Source organism: Siphateles boraxobius, unplaced genomic scaffold, assembly GCF_051911475.1.
Source record: "Siphateles boraxobius isolate OS27281-9 unplaced genomic scaffold, OSU_SipBor_1 12, whole genome shotgun sequence".
NCBI classification, from domain to species: Eukaryota; Metazoa; Chordata; class Actinopteri; order Cypriniformes; family Leuciscidae; genus Siphateles; species Siphateles boraxobius.
In genome coordinates, this window is record NW_027508722.1 from 23,039,374 (window position 1) to 23,060,438 (window position 21,065).

A 21,065-nucleotide genomic window follows, 5' to 3' on the forward strand; every position below is an offset into this window, starting at 1 on the left:
GATTTTTCATTTCCACTTTACTAATTTGATTGGACCGCCGAACGATACCAGATAACCAGATTAAATCAGCGGAATTTGCTACAAAAATGTTCAATACATCTCACAAAAAAGAGAATATTTGAAATTTTCCTGCGACCCCATAAATGGAAAGCTGTTTGAAGAAACTGTGGATTTATTATTTTAAAATATTTTTATATTTTATGCGTCTGTATTTTTTTAGAAATATTTATTCTTTAATTTTTGTTTTATATTATTATACTGTTTTTTCCCTCCTGCAGAAGCTGAGTCTGATACACGTGAACAGTAATCAGTGTTTGGATAAGGCGTCTGAAGATGACAGTCAGGTGCCCAGCGTCAAGGACTGCACCGGGGGCCGCTCGCAACAGTGGCTCCTCCGCAACGTCACACTGCCCGAGATATTCTGAGATCGCACACGGATGGACTGATGGACAGACTCTCACAGCGACGCTGATGGAGAGAGAGCGTGAGAGAGAAAGGACTGCTTTCCTTTCAATCCTGGTGGTCTGCCTTCTTCAACATGATTAAAAGAACAGAACCGCATATGTATATGAATCTCCCCATCACTCCACCTCGCAGAGGGAAAAAAAACGAACAATGGAGAGGAAGACTTGTGGAGAAAGAAACTTGAGTTTGATGCCCTTATCCTCCTCGTTCGAGGAGCGTTGGACATTTTGGTTATGTTTACGAGAACGCCTCCCTTTTAGAGTATCAATGTGTGCGTGTTTATGTGTGTGTGATTGGAATGTGTGAGTCACAGTTTTCCACAGGAGTTTCAGAGTTTTTTTTTTTATTTAAGTATTTTTCAAGCCTTGTAGAAGTGAAGGGTATCTAGCACATGAAGGAGAGGCTGACGTGTGTTTGAGTGCATGTGTGTGCATGTGAGATTTCAAGTGTCACATATCAGGATGGACGTTACAGTGGTCTGCTATCAGTTAGAAGCAGGGCCTCCCCCTACTGGCCACTGACACATGCTGAACTGTCTATCAAACTGTCTACAATCAATCACATATAGATCTATAATCAATGAACGTGATGACTGATCATCTAGTACGTGTTTCATATCGTCAGTGTTCATGTAACTTTTTTCCTTCTTTTTTTTTACACACCAGTGGTTGAAACTTTTTGGTTTCTTCATTTTTGAGTGCCACGTACAAGCACTTTTCACTTGATTGGTTTTGTTTGTTTTAGAAATATGTTTGAGTCTGTCTTTTAAAGTTCTGATGGTAATTTGACACGCAGTTTCAGGACTGTCCTGAACTTACCCCGAAATTGTTGCCTTCCTCTGGATTCCAGCCCTTCTGCCGACATGGGCTACCCATAAGCACGTGGGTTGATCGGGAAGAGATGGATCATCTTCTGTCATATCATCCAACAGTAAAAGGGCTTGGTCTCACTCTGTACATGCACGAGAAAGAACTCTTTAGTCTGATATCTTTCTTTGTTTACGTTCTCTTAAAATTGTTACTGATTTTTGTGTAGAATTCATCATTCATTCATTTGAAGCTGACAGTCTAGTGCCCGTGTGAGGCACTGGAAGCTGCTCGCCACGTTCATCTGATGTCTGATAGCATAAAGAGATTGGCCTGTATTTCCGATTCATGCATTTTATTCTTCTGAATTTAGTTTTAAATGGTCCAAGATTTCATTTCAGCCGTGATGGTTGGAAAATGAAAGTGAACCCCTCTGTTTTGAGAGTTGTCATGTGGAATCAGGAATCGGTTGTGATTTTTTTTTTCTTGTCTTGACCCTGTCTAAATACTTCAAATGGTCTGTACTATTTGTGTCAACGTGTACCATATGATAAGAGATATTAAATTGTGAGATACTAAATTCTAACATTGTGAATACAGATTCTAGAAAAAAATCTAGATTCTAAACAAGATAAGTAAATTGTGAGATTCTAAAATGCAAAATTCTTTAAAAAGGTTCTAAATTTTAAGCTTATAAATGCTGATTCTAAATTCTAAAAAAAAAAAAAAAATCCTAAACTGTAAGATTGTACATTCTAAACAAAGATTCTATATTGTGAGATTCTAATTTTAGAATTCTAGTTGTATGTTTGTAAATGCAGATTCTAGATTCTGAAAAGGATTCTAAATTGTATGATTCATATATTCTAAATAAAAGGGTGGTTTCAATGCATAGGATGGATGAAGATCTTGCAAGCATTTGGACAGGGCTTCAAGATCATCTGTGTAGATGAGTGTGAACAAGTGTGTGTGTTTATATTTGTCAAAGGGATGTCTTTTGTTTTTGTCTTCTATGTTGAATTGAGGAGGGTCTGGCCTGCTGATTGGTGGGTTAGAGAGCCCTGTGATGATCCACAGAAATAAACCACAGAAAGTTTACAGTCCAACTTCTCCATTAGCATTTATGATCTTTGTTCATGTGTGCGCACACACACAGTTTCATGGTTAAAAAACTGATCCACAAATCCAAAATCATGCTGCTATATCACTTTTTATTATTAATAACAAGTTTATTGAGAACTCTTAAGTTTGATTAGTTCCATGGCAGTGGTCATTAGGTTGTGACGCAGTGGGGCACCATGCAAGGCTGTTAAACTATTGTGCTGGATATTTAAGCTTAAATGTGATTAAAAAAATGATGACAATGTTCATAATTCTTCAAAAGTGCAAGGTTCAAACTGTTTCATGGTTAGAGTTTTGCCTTGCTTTGGTTTATCTCTTGGTGGTGTTGAAGCATTGGTGTCATAGACCTTCTCAGATACTCAGGTTAAGGCCACGGTGCTAAAGTTAAAAAAAAAACATGTCTTTGTTAGGATTTCATTACATTTTATTTTACTCAGCTTTTGCTCAACACTGATCTTACACCACTGCACTCAAAAGATTAAAGCACAAGAACACTTACTAACGATCTAATTAGCCAGTGTTTGTTTGCCTTGGGGAAAATGAATTGGATAAACTCATTAAAAGATACTTTACATATTTCCATCTTTAGTTGAAGATTAATATGAAAGTTATTTTTTAAACTAGGATACATTTCCAAGTATATTAATAGTTGAAAATAAAATAGCATCTTTTAGTTTAGCGAATTAATATTAAATCCAGACAAGATACTGCTTTTAATATGCAGTTTAATGCAGTAAAATAATTTACTCTTTTCAAACTGCATTTGTTTTATGAGGCAGAATTGAAGACTTTGTTTGCTGAATTGGCTGAAACAGTGGTTAGTGAGTAGTGTAAGGTTTGGAATGAACTGGTTCCTCTGGTAAGCTCATACTATGCCCTTAAAATGCTTCGGTATAATAACTATGTGTTTTGCAATTTTTAATATTGGTCATCCATGCATGATCACAAGCTTATGTCAGGTTTCATGATGTGTGTGCAATATATGCTGTTTATGTAATAATTGCTGTTATTCGTGACCTTTGAAACATCAACTTTTGCCACAGAAAAATTTGTGTGTGACCATAGATAAGGCATTTAGAAAAGTATTAGGCTATTTCAGTTTATTAAAATATAACAGTTATTTCATTCAAATATTTTCTTCTTTTGACAAAAAAAAATCCTGGTGTTCGTATTGCTCATTTAACAGGTGAGAGATCTACTGGCTTCCAGTGAGCAGGCTTCTCTTATTCACTCGCACTGCACTAGAGAGAGATAGTCAATAGCCCAGTTCAGTGTAATTGAGAAAGAGTGAATGGCAATCGATTTCAATCCCACCTCAATCTGTTCTGGGGTGGTGCAATTGATAGCTTTCTGATATGATGGTGTGAGGAATGGCAAGTAACGTGTGAACTCATCAAAGGGCATCTGAGGTCAAAGGAAACCTTCGCTGCTTCCGCATCCTTCACAGGCCGCATTCAAAGGCCGATTCAAATGCAGCCGCGATATAGGCTTATGCGTTCATTTCCCCGGCAATGAAGGATACAACAGATGGATCCTTCACCACATAGATGCCACATTCCACCGCTCCAGGCACGTCGGTGCGCCCGCCATCTTGCACCAGTCAGCGAGTCGTCACTCGCAGTAAGAATCAATGATGCCAAGAAATGGGATTACCTTTCACAGGTGAGAATGTGTTGGTTTATGTTTCTATATATATGAATTCAATATTACATGCTTTTACTCTTACTATGTAACGTATTAATGTCTGTCACCTTTGTCTTGTATTGTGTAAGTTTAGCCAAATCATCTGCTGAAGTCTATTGCAGATATACTGTAGATATGGATACATGCGTCTAACTATGGTCAAAGAGTATATAAGCTTTCCTTCATGGTTAGCCTACAACAGAATCCCAGAAACGCAAGTCAGAGACAGTTGCGTTCAGTCAATGTTCACAGTCGGTGTTTAAAATCTGCTCCAGTCGTTGAAAAGTCTGTAAGTGTGTTCAGTTAAGTCTTAGAGTGTTAGTCTTTAAGTGTGGCCCCGGCTTAATGAAATGCACGTTGTAAATAGAAACCTTTGATGCTTTCAAGACAACAGAGCTATCACCAAATCTGTATTGTCAATACTCTATTATTACAGAGAAAACTGATCCTAGACCAGCAGTTATGGGCAGTTCTCCCCTCAAAAAGCAAAGTTCTTTATTGACTGAGGCATAAACGCTTTAAACGTCAATAATTTGAACATGACTGAATATTCAGAGGTTTAAGATCAGCTCAGGAATTGTGTTCTCTAATGCCTAAAAATATATTCAGTGGGTTGCAACAAAAATACAAATCAATTTTACACTGGGTTTCTTTATCCAGAAAGATACAGATGTACCCAATTGAAAATTCAGTTTTATTAAAACAATTTTAGTTCTGCATATAAACAAAACACTCTTATTTGGCTTGAACCGAAAAAAGTGCATCCACCTTAAGTCTTCAATACCATCTTTAAAATAACATGTGAACAAGCTTTTTGAATAGCCTGGCCAAAATAGAGAAATAAAAATTAATATTGGGAAACAGCAGAGTGAGTGCTTTATCTATTCAGTGCAATGCATTCAAGCTTGACTTACAGGCATCTCTCCTCATGCGTAACATAAGCAGCCAGCAGCCTTCAGCTCGACCTACCTGTGTATCTCTGCTAACAGCTTAATATTTCCAATGTTCGATTACTAAACAATACATAGAGCAAATACTACTGTATTCACGAAGAGGAATGGCCACATATTAATACAAAATAGGGATTTTAAATTATTTCCTAAGCAGGAAGTTATGCAACTGAAATGAAATAAAATCCAACACAGATAAAGAAATGCATATGTAAGATCAACAGTACATAAATATTACAATGTACTTCGCGCATGACCAACAGAACCAGAGAAAAATTAATTAAGACATTTGAGGTAATATGAACGTAAAAACTGTGATGCAAACACCCTGACTAGTTTGTTGTGTTAAGTTAGTTTCACATTGTTATAGTTAAAGCTACTTAACAGTATATTTGTTCATAAACAAATACTCCACCTGATATAGGATATTTGTATAGGTCAGACTCAGCGCTGTTCAGTCCTACTCCTGGAGATCATCCTGTAGAAATCATTTAAACATCTAATCAAATCAAACCTGAAAGAGCAAAAGATCCATTTCATTCTACAGGCAGTTGTGAATGAGCAGGGCTGAGACTAAACTCTGCAGGAAGGTAGATCTCCAGGAACACATACCATAAATGTATGGAAACTGAAAGATGTAACACTTTAAACAAATGTTTGAATAGTAAATCTAAGAGTAACGTCCTTTCATTCACACACACACACACACATAACAATTTAACAGTGCCAAACACATCCACAATATGGGATAAATTATCAGTACAACCAGATAAACAAAAACTATCAGTGATCTGTAGCCTGAAAACATGGTCCGATGACTGGGACCCTGGTGAGCTGTTACAGTAAAGCATGACGTAAACATGTAGTATTGTTAGTGTGCTAATTGAAGGTAGTGCTACAGTTACATAATTCCCCAGTACAGTGCTGGACAAAAGCACAGGTGTGCTAACTAAACTTTGCACTAGAGTGTGCAAGCGGCGTAGCCTTTTTTTGTGCCTGGATTTTCAGTGCTAAATACATAGTTATGGAATAATAACTATTAGCACAGAAGGCGACAATAAGGGCCATGATTAAGCTATGCGCTATTAGAGCCACATTTGCAGAGAAAGTAGCAATTCCGTTGCCGTGTGAACCCTTAGGGTGAAGATACAGAAAGTTTCCGTATCCGCAAGTTTCCTCTTTTGTAGTCTCGCAGGGGTAGCCCAGAGCGAGGGCTGCTGTTAACAAGTGTAACAAGCTGGTCAGGTTTCTCTTTTATTCATTGCTTCTCTTCAGCTGCATTGGGTTTTCTGCAAATGACCTGAGAATTGATGAAAAAAAAAAGAGTTCAAATGGTGATTACAGTGTAAAAAGTAGTTATTAAAAACACAACCGAGGTTTATATCACCTGCCATGATGTACAGGGAAGTGGCTCTGCACTGGAGTTGCCTGGCTGCTGCTAGGGCTCAATAGCATGGCGCTGTAGATGTTGGATGCCACCACCAGTATGCACAACAGGATGGGCCCAATGATGGCACCCTCCAAACCCAAATAGTACGCTCCACCTGCTACCGCAAGACCAGTTAAATACGGGTGTCCACCTCTGCATAGAAAGATGTATGGGTTAGTATTAAAAGGTAACCTGTCAACCAATTTTGGACCGCACAAATGGCACATGTAAAGTAAGTATAAAGAGACAAACACACCCTGATATATCGGAGTATATGGCCGTGTCAACGAAATATGTTGGCAGCAGATGAAAGAAGAGAAGCAGCAGAGCTTTGACTCCCTCTGCCTGGGCCAACCACAAATCCAACACTGCTGGCAGTGCCGCCCAGTACGTCCCCAAAAATGGCACCGCACCTAAGATAGCTGCCATTGCTGCACAGACCAAAAGATAGAAAGGCAAGACAAATATGAGATGGAATAATATGACATAGGCAGATAAATGTACATTACAGTTCAAAACGTTTGGGGTTGCTAAGATTTTTCAAAGAAGTCTCTTATACTCATACAAGGCTGCATTTATTTAATAAAAAAATCAGTAAAACAGCAATATTGTGAAATATCATTACAATTTAAATGAACTATTTTCTGTTTAAATACATTTTTAAATGTGATTTATTCCTGTGATGGCAAAGCTGAATTTTCAGCAGCCATCAGCCACACATGATCCTTCAGAAATCGTTCTAATATGCTGATTTGCTGCAAAAGAAACCTTTCTTATAATTATCAATGCTGAAAACAGTTTTCCAGTTTAATATTTTTGTGGAAACCAAGATTGCTGTTCTTTTGAACTTTCCGTTCATCACACATTTATTTTAAATATAAATATTTTGTATCATTAGAAATGTCTTTACGGTCACCTTTGATCAATCTAATGCACCCTTACTGAATAAAAGTATTAAATTCTTTAAAATAAATCTTATTGATGAAAGATAGTGTATACAACAAAATGAACACTAAGGACTGTTTCACACCACATGCAAAAAGTCTTTATGTCTGTGTGTATTTTAGTCTTACCTGAGGGGATGAAGACAATGTTGATGCCAAATATTGTGTGTGTCAGCCAAGTATAAAGGCCATAAAATCCAGCCATTTTCAGAGAGGCATCAAACACACCCCTGCAAGAAAACAGGGTGAGAGAGAGTGGAAACACAGAGGGCTTTTCTTTTCTCAGTTAGCTTAACACTGACTGGAGTCAGAGTGAATAAGTATCTCTGTGATAGCGCTCATAAAAATAGGTCTAATGGAACATCTTTGTGTATTCTGGGAGATGGCAGCATCAGGGCACACACATACAAACTGAGCTCACAGTTTTAAGGAAACACTGAATTCCTCTCCTCATTTCACTTTCACAGCTCATGACATTGTCTATGGAGGGAAAATGATGTTATTGTGCTTTGAAAAAAAAAACAGATGTTTTTATCTAAGCCAATTACATTATGCTAATTTCCACTGGAGAAGCATCACGCTCAAGGGCACCACTGTGCTACAGCAAGATTGTGACCCCATTCATTCTCCATTTTCTGGGTCACCCTTACCTGTAGATGAACCCCTTCGAAATTCTTAACCAGCATATTAATAGCAGTCAATTTCACCCCCATTTCAGTTGTTCCGATCATGATCTCTGTTAAATTATCTGTACAAATGGAAAAAATGGCAGAAAAAGCAGAACAGTATTGCCCTCTTGTGGTGATTACAAAGTACAGCGTCTTTAACTGGTGTTAAAGGGATAGTTCACCCAAAAATAAAAAATTCTGTATGTCTTTCTTTCTTCTGCAGAAAACAAAAGAAGATTTTCTGAAAAATGTTGGGGTCCAATCAACATTGAAAATTGACTTTCACTGTATGGACAAAAAAAGGCAACATTTTTCAAAGTCTCTTTTGTGTTCCACAGAAGAAAGAAAGTCATACAGATTTGGAACAAAATGAGGGTGAGTAAATGATGACAGGATTTCCATTTTTGAACTATCCCTATAAGATCTAATTTCTGCTTTCACCTCATACAGACTTGCTACTGTACACACATTTTTGCCTTTAATTTTCACTCGTCCGTCAGTTTGTAAAAGCATTGTTTGTGGAAACTGCAACATGTTTACATTTAACCTTAAATGTCCCTTCAGGCAGTGGTTCTCAACCAGGGAGCTCAGCAAATTTACAAATGGTCTGCAGGATCTATATATAAAAAAATATATATTTTTAGAAAGTTAAGTATATTAACAAATTAATTTTCCTATGTTTTAAATATATATATATATAGTTATGTTAAATCTCTCTAAATAGAGAGGGTTGAGAAGCACTGCTTTAAGACAAACCCAAGCTCCACATGGACATGTGTACCTGATGGCCTCTTCCACAGACTGGCCGATAATGTTTGAAGAGGGTCCAGGTTGGGAGAGGGGTGTGAGGCTGATTACCCATTTCACAGGTTTATAATATTCACCACTGGAGCTCAGCAGGTAAAAAAGTGTGGTCAGGAAAATCACCTATACGTTCAGAGAGACAATAAATATTTAAAATCGCCACTAAACGTCCAATCCAATCAATCTAACTGTGTGTGTGTGTGTGTGTGTGTGTATTACCAGAGACAGGACAAAATTGAGCAGTGCGGTGCCACTGTGGAACAGTACGGTGAGCAGCGTGGTTGTTGTGGATATCAGCAAACCAACATTTCGACTCATCACCACCCACAGAGACTCCAAAATCTACCGCAGAAGACAGCATATTCATTAATCTGCCAAATAAAGACACTCCCCTTCACACACACACACACACACACTGGAGACTAACCGAGAGCAGAGTCTCAATATTCTCCTGCACGAATGAGGCGATGTCCTGCCAGTCCAGTATGTCCCCTAGCCAGCTGTTCTGCCTGTACAGATGTTGCTTGTTTCCACGGTGACGTCCAGTATGAGTCACGTTCTACAAAACAAAAACACTGACTGTAATACAACAAAAAATGTAAGTTAGTGATTGTGTGTGACCGAGTTTTGTTATTACCTTAACAATCCAGGACTGATAGAGACGGTCCCACAACTCCAGAACTTGTTTCTCGATCACGGCCGTGTTGTTTACTTTATCACCCAACATCTTATGAAGCTACAATGCACACATACATAAAAACACACATATAACAAAAGCTCATTCAATTTTACACACAGACATAAAGAATAAAAGATTAAGGACTTGAACATGAAATAAAATGTAAAAAAAAATGTAATTATGTTAAATTGAGTAATCTGTTATTTAACAAAAATAAATGTTTGTTTTCTAACTTCTCCAGCTCTGAAACATTTTTTTTTCTGCAGATGTAACCAACCAAGTGTTACCACATATTTTTTTAAATCTGTACTTGCAGATAATATAATATGAATAAATGAAATGAAGGCCACTTAAGCATATTAAAGTACATTTTAATTAATGTTTTAATGATTATTTGTCATGTTTTAAAGAAGTACATTTATTTTGATGTGTTGACTAACATACTAAGCATAGGTAAAGTGAGTTACTCTTATTGTGTTATTCAATCTACATTTAAGTGGGTCAAAAAAACACTCTAAAGTTCAGCTAATTGCATTTATTAAAACTTTAAACTATAATACCTTTTCATTTAATTGAAATTAACATGCAATTAAGTGTCTATTTTAGAAATGTAAATTCTTTAAAAAAGTATGTTTTTCCATAATTAGTACTCTTTTTTAAAAATAATACTTTGTACTTAATGAGGGCATATTTAAATGACACAAATGTCATTTTAAAAGCAGATGAATAACTTCAGTTTTAGTCTGTTTCTCACAAAAAGCTATCATATTATTTCAGAAGACTTGGAATATAGCCCAATATGTGTATGGAACACTGTTATGGTACTTGTAATGGTGCTTTTTTGTCATTTCACAGCCACTGGTCACCATTTACTTTCATTTATCCATCTTTATTAAATTTGTTATAAATGTTGTTTCTTGCGGTCTTCAAGAGCATTGTAAACTCTTAACTCTGACCTTATGTGTGATCCATTCTCTTCCATGTTGGTAAACATTTGTGGCAGCAGAGTTTAAAGCCTTCTGAACAACCTGGGCCTCTGGAAGCCAGCTACAAAACACACACATACACACACACAGTTACGCATCATTTCGAGAAGATTCCTAACTTCCAGTGTATGTTAAGTGTGTGTTTCAACTTACTTGGCCCACTCTGGGTGGTTGGACACAGTCTCGTTGATCAGGTTACTGGTGACCTCTATGATATGAACACTCTCTTGGTGCACCTGTGAACAAAAATACAATCGGTGAGAGATGATGTGCGCGCAGTGGAATAATCCGCCCAAGGACAGTCGTTTGGAAACACTACCATAGCTGTGAGCAGCAAGGCCATGAGCAGTGTGCCAGTTACCAGCAGGAAGATAATGAAAATACTGATCAGCTTATCCAAGGAGCGCTCCAGCCACACGATCATCTGCAAAGAGAGAGAGAGAAAGAGAGATCAGTTTCAACAAATAATCTGATCATTCATGCAAGTGTGTGAGAACACAGAAACCTGCTTCCCTCTACCAAACCTGAGGAGCAATCGTGTTCATTCCTTTGGTTCTGAAAACCTAAAAGTCAAATGCTCTTTCAGTAAAAAAAATAAAAAGGAACAGTTCACTCAACAATGAAATATATTGTTATATCCTTGTTTACTTTTGGTTAACAGGAGAAATTAAATAAAAATGCAGTAAAATAATTAAATAATAATGCAATAAAAACCAAAGCGGGAAGTTATTTATTCTGTTAAGGTTAAAAAAAAAGGACTTCAAGTTTTCTAAAGCCCTGCAATAGTTTTGTGTGAGGAACAGACTGTTGTTATTAACTAAAAAACAACCTTTTTGGGTGTAGTGTTCCTTTGAAAACTTAGCAGAGGATTCATGGATAAGAGTTTTTTTAGGCTGTGAAAATATTAATTCTGTTGAAAATTCACACGTGTAACTGCCGTATAAGCAAAAATCATGCTGACTTTTCTTTATTTTACACCCGCTAACCTGTTGGATGACTAAGCAAGACTAACTACTGAGTGAAGGAGTTAACCGCAGGCTAACACTGCTGTCAGGAAACAGGAGGTGGTGGGCATATTTTTGTTTTTGGCAGGTGGACTCGCTTTCTTTGCTCACCCCAGCTTCTGTCGGCCCTATGGGCGGCACTTGCATGTCTAATCCTGTTCCTGGTTCCTGTTAGCGCTAAGTGTTAACATCACACACAAAACTGGTCATGTTGATGATGGATTAGTACAAAGCACATCATTAAGGAAACTAAAAGAAAGACTAAAGAATAAAAAAAGAACAGCGGCTAAAAGGACCGCATCACTCCCTCTTCAAAACGTTAAGGGCCTGATACATCAGTTTCAAAGAAATGCTGGCAAATGCCAAAAGATTCCTGAGGGGAGGGACATACTATCAGACCTGAAAATAACTTCATCACCATCTGCTACTGTTGAGCCACAGTCAGATTCATCTTAATCGGACAAAACCCAGGAGATGATATATAGAACATTAACAATGGCATGAAACTGAAAACAAACAAACTAACAACAGAACTAATATTCTTTGACAGAATATTCTGAAGTATTTCCAACATCTCTTTCTGAATATATATTGCTACATTTTTGCAGGATGGAATATAGATAGTTTGTTTGGTTTCCCTTGAAAAAAAAAAAACCCATCAAGTTTTTACATTTTGTTGAATTCTTTTTTTCATTTGAAACAACACACCGATATTCATGCATAATAAGACTTTGAACACAATGGTGAACAAAATATTTTTTTATTAGCTCTTAATCTTTTTTAAGTGTTTGTTCCATAAGACATTCTTCACAGAAATGCATTGCAACAAGCAAACATAAAGAAAATGTAAACTTAAGGCGGCAGATAATGCTAGAGAAATGTGTAGCCTACTACAGTTCAAAAATTGGTAGGTACGATTTTTTATGTTTTTAAATATTTAAATATTATCCTCACAAAGGCTGCATTTATTTGATCATAAATACAGTAAAACAGTAATATTGTTAAATATTGTTACAAATTTTTGAAATTTTAATTTATTCCTGTTATGGCAAAGCTGAATTTCCAACATCATTGGAATGAAATTTAGAAATCATTCTAATTTGCTGAACTTAAAACGAGAGAGAAATGCTTTATAAAACAAAATATAACATTACTCGTCACTTTACTGTCACTTTTGATCAATTTAATGTAGCCTTGCTGAATATTCTTTACTTTCAAAAAAGGGGTTTAGTGTACATAGTTAAATTATATTTATATACTTACATATTATACTTATTATTACTAAATTTCATTCAACACGAAAAGCATCAATGTAAATAAGTTATGTAATTAAAATTAGATGATTTTACTCAATATTTGCGTGTGCTTGTTAGCGCATCAAGCTGTTAGCTTAGCGACATGCTAACATTAAACCAAAGACTTTATATACAGAAAGACGGTGCACTCGTCTTACTATGAATGGGAGAAAGTTCAATGTGCAATATGGCGGAATAAGATCCACCTTCTAAATAAAAGAGCCAATCACCAATTGGTAATGCTATTGCATCACTGCAGCTGGCGTTAGAACCTCCGGTTCCAATAGAAACAGTCAGTGTTCAGAGACACGCACTCATGATTCGAGCGTTTAGAAACAAAATTTATAAGACAGTTGTTGTCAGATTTCATTGGTGATTTCAAATTTGAAATTTAATCGTAAGCTTGGCGAACAGTTTTGGAGAATTTGATATTTCCCCATTCAAAAAGACAGGAGCTGTACTTGATTGCCCGAGAGGCGTTTCAAAGATGGCCGCCGAGTGAAATGACTTCTCTTAAAGGGAGCAAACTACTGAAATCAAGTAAAGTGGAGTTTCCCCATGCAGAGCTCTATTTGTGTGGTGTGCTGCGTTTCCTATGTGGAGTCATTAATGAAGACAATCACTTATATCTTAGAGGGCAGCAGACAGCTTGTGTGTCTAGTTAGGAACAGACAGAAGAAAACCCCTTTACCAAACCTGCCTGTACCTGAAGTACCCAGCAACACCACTAGCCTTGGTCTCAGCAGACCAGAGCATCCCTTCACCCAACCCTCCATTCCCACTGTCTGCTCTCTCCCTGAATGCATCACACACACTCTGAAGACAACCAGCCCAGCACACTTCAAGAGCTGTGGAAGAGGCGGTGGACTCTCTTGGGGTTTTCTTCTACATTTTTTTCCTGACAGTTGGTGTGTCAGCATCTCAATCACATCCAGAGCGCATGCTCCCTTCCACAGCGCAAAGTGCCACACAGCAAGAACAGCCAGAGAGCTAAGCAGAAGCTCAAAGATGGAGGGGTGACAGTGGGGAGGGGGAAAGCATCACTCCAAAGCTTCTAATGAAAGCACACTGTCATTCTTTCCTTCTCTTCCCCTTTGTTCCTTCTTTCTTTTTCTCTGGTACACCTGCCAGCACAAATGATTTACCTGCTTGTTAAGCCAATGCCAGAGCTTTGAGGAGGGAGACAAAGAGACAAACGGTTATTAGAAACAACCAATCAGTATGCAGGAAAGCAGTGTTTTCAATGTGTTTTCAAGGCAAAAACAGAACAAGACCGGACGGTGAAATTTGAGGAAGATATTCATACTGAACAATTAGAGAAGGTGTGATTTGGTGGGCTTTATAAGGGACAAAAGAAAGATCTACTACGATTATTATTTTTTAAGTGTCTTTTTTTACCTCCTTTCATTCTTGTGGACAGTCAGTGAGGGATATGATGGTTATACAAAGCAAATTACGGTCATATCAAACATTTTTTTTGTTACAGATACAGTTACAAGTTTTAACATTTTGCCACATCTGCTAATGGTGGGTGAATTAAGAAAACTCAGTTGACATAAATATTTCATTTAATAACAGCTTCTTTTTTATCAAAAACTAATTGTTTTCATTCTATTGAGAACACATTTTATTTAGTTGTTTTAGTTTATTTAGCAGGTTTTTTTCTGTGCATATTAGTGAAAACTTACAGCAAAACTGCATTTTCACAAAAGCAAAGCCAAATTATTTTGTTCCAAATGTATTCGTTCTGGTGATTAATGCAAGGAACTTTCCACATACATGTTTGGGATCAAAAATGTGACAGAATTATTTTGTAACATTGTAAATGACTTTACTGTTACTTTCGATCGGTTAACTATTTCGAATAAATACTGTTCTTTTGAACTATCTATTCATCAAAGAATACTGAAAAAAGTATCATGTTTTCCATGATTTGAATTGCTTGTGTAACGTACATCATTGAAGGTCAGATTATCATTCCTACAATTCGATTTAGGCCATGTATTACAGTATGTTGTAGTTCTTCATAAAGTCACCAGCTACTGGCAAGTAATAGTTTTAAGTCCTCAACAAAGCACATTATTTACTCATATTGGCTTCTTGGAAAATGTGTTAATTTTGTACCCTAGCATATTTTCAATAGATTTTGAATAGAATGAAAGAAGGCAAAAACTTTAGTCGGACACTGGGTTACATTACTGGATTACTATGGGTCAGGGGGTGGGCAAACCGTTTCTTTCAAGTGTAGGTTTCATCTTTGACTGCAACTGTGGGTTGTCATTCACTTTAGACAGTGAAAGGGACAATGAGAAACTGTGGGCACATTTTTGGGAATGTTGAGTTGACTTCCCCATATCATAAACCTCAAACAATAGATGGAAAACAAAAACCACCAACAATAACTAGAAATACAACATGACTATGCAAAGATAGTTGCATAGTCTATCTAGATAGATACTAAAAATAGTTACTCTTGATTTGAGCTAATCAAAAAGACAGGAAGTGCATTTAATTGTGTTCCAACTATTAGGTTAATGACATTCATTGAATAATTCATATTTTACCACAACATCCACATCTGACCTCCATAGCTTTTATTCAGTCAGTTATGGGTACTTCGTGCTTTAGTTGTGAAAGTAAAAAAGAGAATTAGCAAGCCACAACCACATTCAGTTCCTCTTTGTAACCACAGATCTCTGTCGCCTCCAAAAATAAATGTGCACATGTGGCGACAACTACCAGCAGGCAAGTGCTGTGAAGGACAGTGTGTCAGCAGACAGGCGAGCGCTTTTGTGTGGGTGTATCTACGTGAGGTGTTACCTTAGTGTCCACCCGAAGCAAGAACTGAACTAAGCCTTTGATCGGCCCAGGCAGCAGAGCATCCTGTCTGTCTTTGACAAACTTCTCAGAAGCCGACCACCATTTCACTAGAGTCCGTCCAGCGAAGTCCTTCATCCCAAAACGCACAACCATCTTCTTCACGACCCAAACTGGAAAACATAGCACTCATTCATGAAAATTTGAACACTATCTTCACACTCGTGACCTTAGGACAATGAACAAAAAATTTACCAGCAACAGGGATGGGCAATAACTGTAAGATCCAGAGGTTGAGCCAGACCTGCACCAACACTATAGCCCACCCAAGTAGCACAAAGTAGATATCACTGGTCCTCTCTTTGCGCTGGAGACCCCTGAACTCTAGTCTGCTTCGACTCCGGCTGAAGACCGCCTTCGGAGACTCCATAAAGTCTGTGAGGGGAAAATCCACTTTATAAATGATTAGGGATGCACTGAAATTTACTAATGATTAGGGACGCTCCACTCAATATTACGCTTTATGCATGTCTGGTCTCTCAGTTGCTCGGCCTATGCTCTTTTATTTTATTGGCTTGTATTTTTTAAATTCAGTATCATTAAAATGATTGAATTTCATTAAAAAAGTATAATATAAAAAAGTAATTTTTAAAAAGTTTTTCAGCCAAGTGCATCCAGATTTTCGGGTTTCAGTTTTGGCCTAGGATTTTTATTTCGGTGCATCCCTACTAATGAAGATAGTAGTGTTCAAGTAGATACTGGAACTTCTAACTTTATTTGATACCTTATCTAAATATCGATATATCAGACAATTTTCGATACCACAGGGAAAAATTGCCACAACATTAAGGGCATATAATTTGACCAGCATTAAGTTTATTTATTTTGACCATGATCAAAATATTTTTTTATCAACTGAAACTGTTGTCTAAGATTCCTCAGGCCCAATATCTCTGAGGGGGATTATATAATACTTATACTACTACTACTACTAATAATGATAAATAATAATAAGACTATTGTCTTATTAAAAAAAAATATTACTACTGTAATATTAGCATATTAATACTGGAAAATTTTAAACCGTTTCAGTTCTCATTTTCCACTGTATTGATAAACTGATGCCAGCTGCACCTTCTCGCTTTCTCTTCTCTCCTGTAATTGTTTAAAAAAAATCTATATTTCTGACAACACTTGATGATAGGCCTAAACTACCTCATAATCCACATTAATAACATCCATCATAATCTTATCTGCTTATTAATGGACACAGATGTTTGCTTTTGTGAGTAAGTCATAACCCACACAGAGTCTTGCTGACTTTTCTACAAAATCAGCACCGCAAATAACTTCTACTGGTCTGTTTGCTTTTTTTGTGCCACCTTTGGATTGTTCTTTGGTGCTTGTCTCTTCCTGTATCTTCTCAGCATGGCTGAAGTTACTGCAGGAGATTGCCATGAAGATCGTATTAGCAGCAAAGGTGAGAACCTGACCAGGCAGCTCGCCTATACAGAGAGAGGAGAGGACCAAAGGTCAGAGGACATCTAGAACAGAGGTAAATGGTATGAGAGCCTCTGTTTCTTCACCTTTCCCTGGAACAACAGGCTTCTGCTGAGAGCCCACTATTAGCAGTAACACCACCACGACAAACACAGGCACCCGCCACGACCCTGTCAGAGAGACTGGAAAAAGAGAGGGAGATTTTTTTAGCATTCCTTCATTGACAGCACTCTACGTCAATGCTAAACTTTCAGCTATTATGTTAACAGCGCCAAGAACCCCACCACCTGAGCATAAATGCACAGGATCATTTATTAAAATTAATTAATTGGATAAAACTATTTAACAAAGACAGTAAACTAATAAAGATAGAGAATAGGAACCCTTCTAGTAGCAGTTCTATCAAATGAATTATTTGACAGTACTGCTATACAAAGTAAACTTACAGTATATGAAAAAGAACTAAAGCGCTTACCTTTCTATTATTAGTATTATCTGTTTTTACAGATTTACTTCCTATCGAATAATTAATAAATCATTCATAATCAATTTAGTAAAATTGATGTAAATTAAAAATAAATTTCATTGCAGCAATTGTTATACATATTATTTACTGATTATCTTGTGTAGCTTTAAATTAAATAGTGTGATATCATATAGGCTATAGCCTACAAGCTTTATATTGTCCATTGACCACTCTGCTCTTTAAGATATTGATATTGACCATCAAAAAAATCTGTGTCAGTCAAACACTACATAAAAATGCCACATAAATCCCAAACAGAATCATTCGGTGTTTCATAACAGAAGGGTCTTACCCAGGTAGAAAATAAGTGCGGCCCATACAGGCACAGACAGGGAACGCAAGTAACTTTCCATGCCAGGCGTCCACTTAAAGGCCACTGCCAACACATAGCCAACAACTAACGTGACAACCTGCCAAAGAGAAAGAGAGGGAACATTTGGACATCTCTGGTTACTACTGTGCCATGCACCAAACATTTGCCACCGATCTATTTATAATCACAAAAACCCTCAGTATGTTCCCAGCCCTCATAAGCACTGCAAGAGTGTATCAACACACACATTTTCATTAAATGAACAGTTCTACCAAATATGAAAATTCTGTCATTCTTTAGGTCTTAAAAATAAATAAAATCCAGCTCCACTGCCAGATGAGCTTTGTGTTTTCAAGCAGATCACAAGGTTCTGTTAAAGGGGGCATTTGTTCCCAATGACAATTTGAACAGTTTTCACATGACCTGTATGAATTAAATTAAACCCTACAAGAAAGTAGAAAAAATAAATAAACCAGATAGTTAGGTCATTAAATTGAAGGTCAGGGTGAATCTTAGTCCTGTCTTGTAACCTTAAGAAGAACTTGAAATATGCATGATATTTTGGGCTGTGTAACCTCAAGGCCATATTTTTGGTATCTGGGATGTCATGCTACAATTCCTACTCTGACATATTAAGCATGGGTCAAGAAATGTTGAAATTTCACATGACCATGGGCCTATACCATGAAGCCGGTTTAGGTGGCTAGCCAGGTATGTTTCAGTTTAATTTGCGGCAACCCTGGGTTTTAGGGACCATGAAAGTGGTTTGGCTTTTAGCAGTGTTCATCGCCATAGTAACTTACGCTCCACGGCTAACCTGGTCCGGGGCAGGTTATGTTGCAGGTAAGAGGTTGCAAACCGAACTTGGACCAATCAGCCGTGAGCAAAGTGACACATGTCTGATGCGATAAAGTCACTCCACCTGTTTCTACTCCAAATAAAAGGTCACTACATAGCAAATGATTTATACAGACAAAATCGTTTGGTTTTTAGTGATGCTTATTTAGAATAATAAATTTGTATGATTTAGATATTATTTATGTAATTATTATACCCTTTATCAATCACACATGTACAATTTTAGTTAATCAATTATTATTACGCAATTTAAATGAATAAATATATAAAGGTAATATAAAAATGCTTTAGCATCAATAGATGACTAAATGTGAGCTTAAATGTTCAATTCTCTCTATACCTTTATCAGCTGTATAAAATAACTTCAGAACTTTTACTTGCACTGATATACAGTAGCGAGACTTTTTCTTTTAGTTGTCCTCTTTCATAGACAGCTGTTTTCTTCTTGCTGTGTAAATTTGTTTAAATTCTTAATATTTTTATACTTTTATTTAATAAGTGAATTGCGCTGCTTCTCTCGCGAGAAATTAATCTCAGTTTCACTCTCTCAACATGTGATTGGCTGTCCGCTACTGATGTCACACTTAAACTCCTAAACTCAGGATCAAAGCCCGAGTTGACTGAGAAAGTTGATGATCAGCATCATGGTACCAACAAAGCCTGGTTGGATTGGTTTGGTTTTGTCAACTCTAAACTAATCCTGTAACCCTGAGTTTGTTCAACTACCATCATGGTACAGGCCCCAGATGTTTTTTAAACACACTTTTGTATACAAACATATTTGCACGAGGTTAGGTTATCTGAAGCCAGTTTGCGACCATGTTATTAATGAAAGTAATTGATGAATGCGGGTTTCGCTTCTAACATAGCAAACAATGTTACACAATATACATTCAAATGGTAATTCAATTTGTATAAAAGTTTCATTATTCTATTTTCATGTTTACACTATGTTATCTTTGAAGAAGTGAATTTTTAACAGTCCGTTTCACAATCCCGTCCACCTGTGCATTGTCTGACAGGAGGCGTGTCTCTTTCCCACGTGTCATTATACACAGCTTCTACAGTACTCACCCACGTATAGCTGAAACAATCCAGGCCGAAACAGATTATGGTACAGACGTGACTAATGATCACCTGCATGCCAATGACGCTCCAGAACAGATATAAGAAATAAAGCAGGGGTACACCAGCCCCAACTGCCAGCAGTACATTGAGCCGATCTATGACCATTTCACCCAGTGTCTCCACCCCGTAGTTCACGCACCACACCGGTACCAGCAGAGTGCCTACGACTATCGGCGTCCCGCTGTCCTGCAGCCTGCTGAGCCAAGAGCGACCGAGGCGGGCGAGTGAGTACTTGAATGGATGCAGGAAAGTGCCGCACAGCACTGCCCACAGCAGCGGCCGTAGAAAAGCTTCCAGGATGAAGTAAACCAACACCGATGCCCCGCAACAGATCGCTACGAAGATCATCGCTCCCGTGTTGTAGAAGGCCTGTTTGATGTTTTTGTCGAACTTAAGGGACTGCTGGCTCAGTAGTTGGCTAACCATCCCGACTGCTGGCTGAACCGTCTCGCTGAACGAGACGATGTGTGGCCGGGTTGTGCGCGGGGTGTCCGGGTCAGTAGCCGCGCCTGGACCAGGGTCCTCTGTGTCTGCCATGGTCGCTGGCATCGCTGCGTTTCAGTCCGGACGATCCAGCTCAACTGCGGGTTGGGCAGTGACGTAAAATGTAGGAAGTAGTCTGGGAAATGTAGTCAAATTGTGTTTTTCAGCCTACCAGACACTGAATATTATCTTTATTAGTAAAAAGTAGTTTACGAATGCCATCAACAAGTGAACATGACCCATCTTACTTGGGTTGTTTTTCAATAGAGCGGCTCAAAGGCGTTTTTGAACGAATCTTTAATCGGATCGTTCACCTCTCCCACCCCCAAAAGTGCCATTATTTGCTCGTTCCAAAACCAGTAACGTTCATGACATTTTCTTCTGTGAACATAAAATCATTTAATGGAATTGAAGAATTGGTAAACAAAACTGTTTGGTAAACGATGTCCTTAAAAATGTTATTTTGTGTGTCAAAAAGTATTGACGACATTTAGACTCCATTTAAAAATCACATAGTTGAAAATTATTGTGAGGAAAATGACTATGACTGGATAATGGCCTGGTTTCACAGACAGGGTTTAGATTAAGCCAGGATTATGCCTCGA

General features: G+C 37.6%; 2 protein-coding genes across 5 annotated transcripts in view; one reads left to right on the plus strand and one right to left on the minus strand.

Annotated features, from left to right (window-relative positions):
- Positions 1-2,374, plus strand: part of galnt1 (UDP-N-acetyl-alpha-D-galactosamine:polypeptide N-acetylgalactosaminyltransferase 1) — a 107,998-nt gene extending 105,624 nt beyond the window's left edge. For both annotated transcript variants that reach the window (XM_077213613.1, XM_077213622.1), the window contains one exon: positions 279-2,374. In XM_077213613.1, the coding sequence (XP_077069728.1) occupies positions 279-425 (147 nt within the window). In that variant the 3' untranslated portion in view covers positions 426-2,374. The remainder of the gene's footprint in view (positions 1-278) is intronic.
- A 2,375-nt stretch (positions 2,375-4,749) lies between these two features.
- On the minus strand, positions 4,750-20,580 carry tmem245 (transmembrane protein 245). Of its 3 annotated transcripts, XR_013196860.1 has the most exons (19): positions 19,924-20,580; positions 17,971-18,088; positions 17,239-17,334; positions 17,035-17,157; positions 15,908-16,087; positions 15,656-15,825; positions 13,981-14,004; positions 10,856-10,960; positions 10,690-10,772; positions 10,507-10,597; positions 9,509-9,607; positions 9,299-9,430; positions 9,091-9,213; positions 8,849-8,994; positions 8,050-8,147; positions 7,529-7,629; positions 6,712-6,886; positions 6,414-6,608; positions 4,750-6,326 (listed from the first exon to the last, which is right to left on the minus strand). XR_013196860.1 is itself a non-coding variant. In XM_077213635.1 (18 exons), exons 1-18 carry the CDS (start codon positions 20,524-20,526, stop codon positions 6,281-6,283), a joined length of 2,610 nt encoding a protein of 869 aa, XP_077069750.1. In that variant the 5' UTR covers positions 20,527-20,578; the 3' UTR covers positions 4,750-6,280. The 3 variants fall into 3 exon arrangements, 2 of the variants coding, with proteins under 2 accessions (XP_077069750.1, XP_077069759.1); XM_077213635.1 differs by lacking the exon at positions 8,050-8,147 and having other exon boundaries at positions 19,924-20,578; XM_077213644.1 differs by lacking the exons at positions 8,050-8,147; positions 13,981-14,004 and having other exon boundaries at positions 19,924-20,578.
- Positions 20,581-21,065: the final 485 nt, after the last annotated feature.

Bases quoted from the DNA above. Each gene is read 5' to 3' on its own strand.
- tmem245 (XM_077213635.1), bottom strand. From the start codon at position 20,526: ATGCCAGCGACCATGGCAGACACAGAGGACCCTGGTCCAGGCGCGGCT. The intron at 10,961-13,980 runs GTAAATCATTTG...CTCTCTTTGCAG, and splicing joins GGCATTGGCTTAACAAGCAG to ATGATCGTGTGGCTGGAGCG. The intron at 9,431-9,508 runs GTAATAACAAAA...TTTGTTTTGTAG, and splicing joins ATCAGTCCTGGATTGTTAAG to AACGTGACTCATACTGGACG.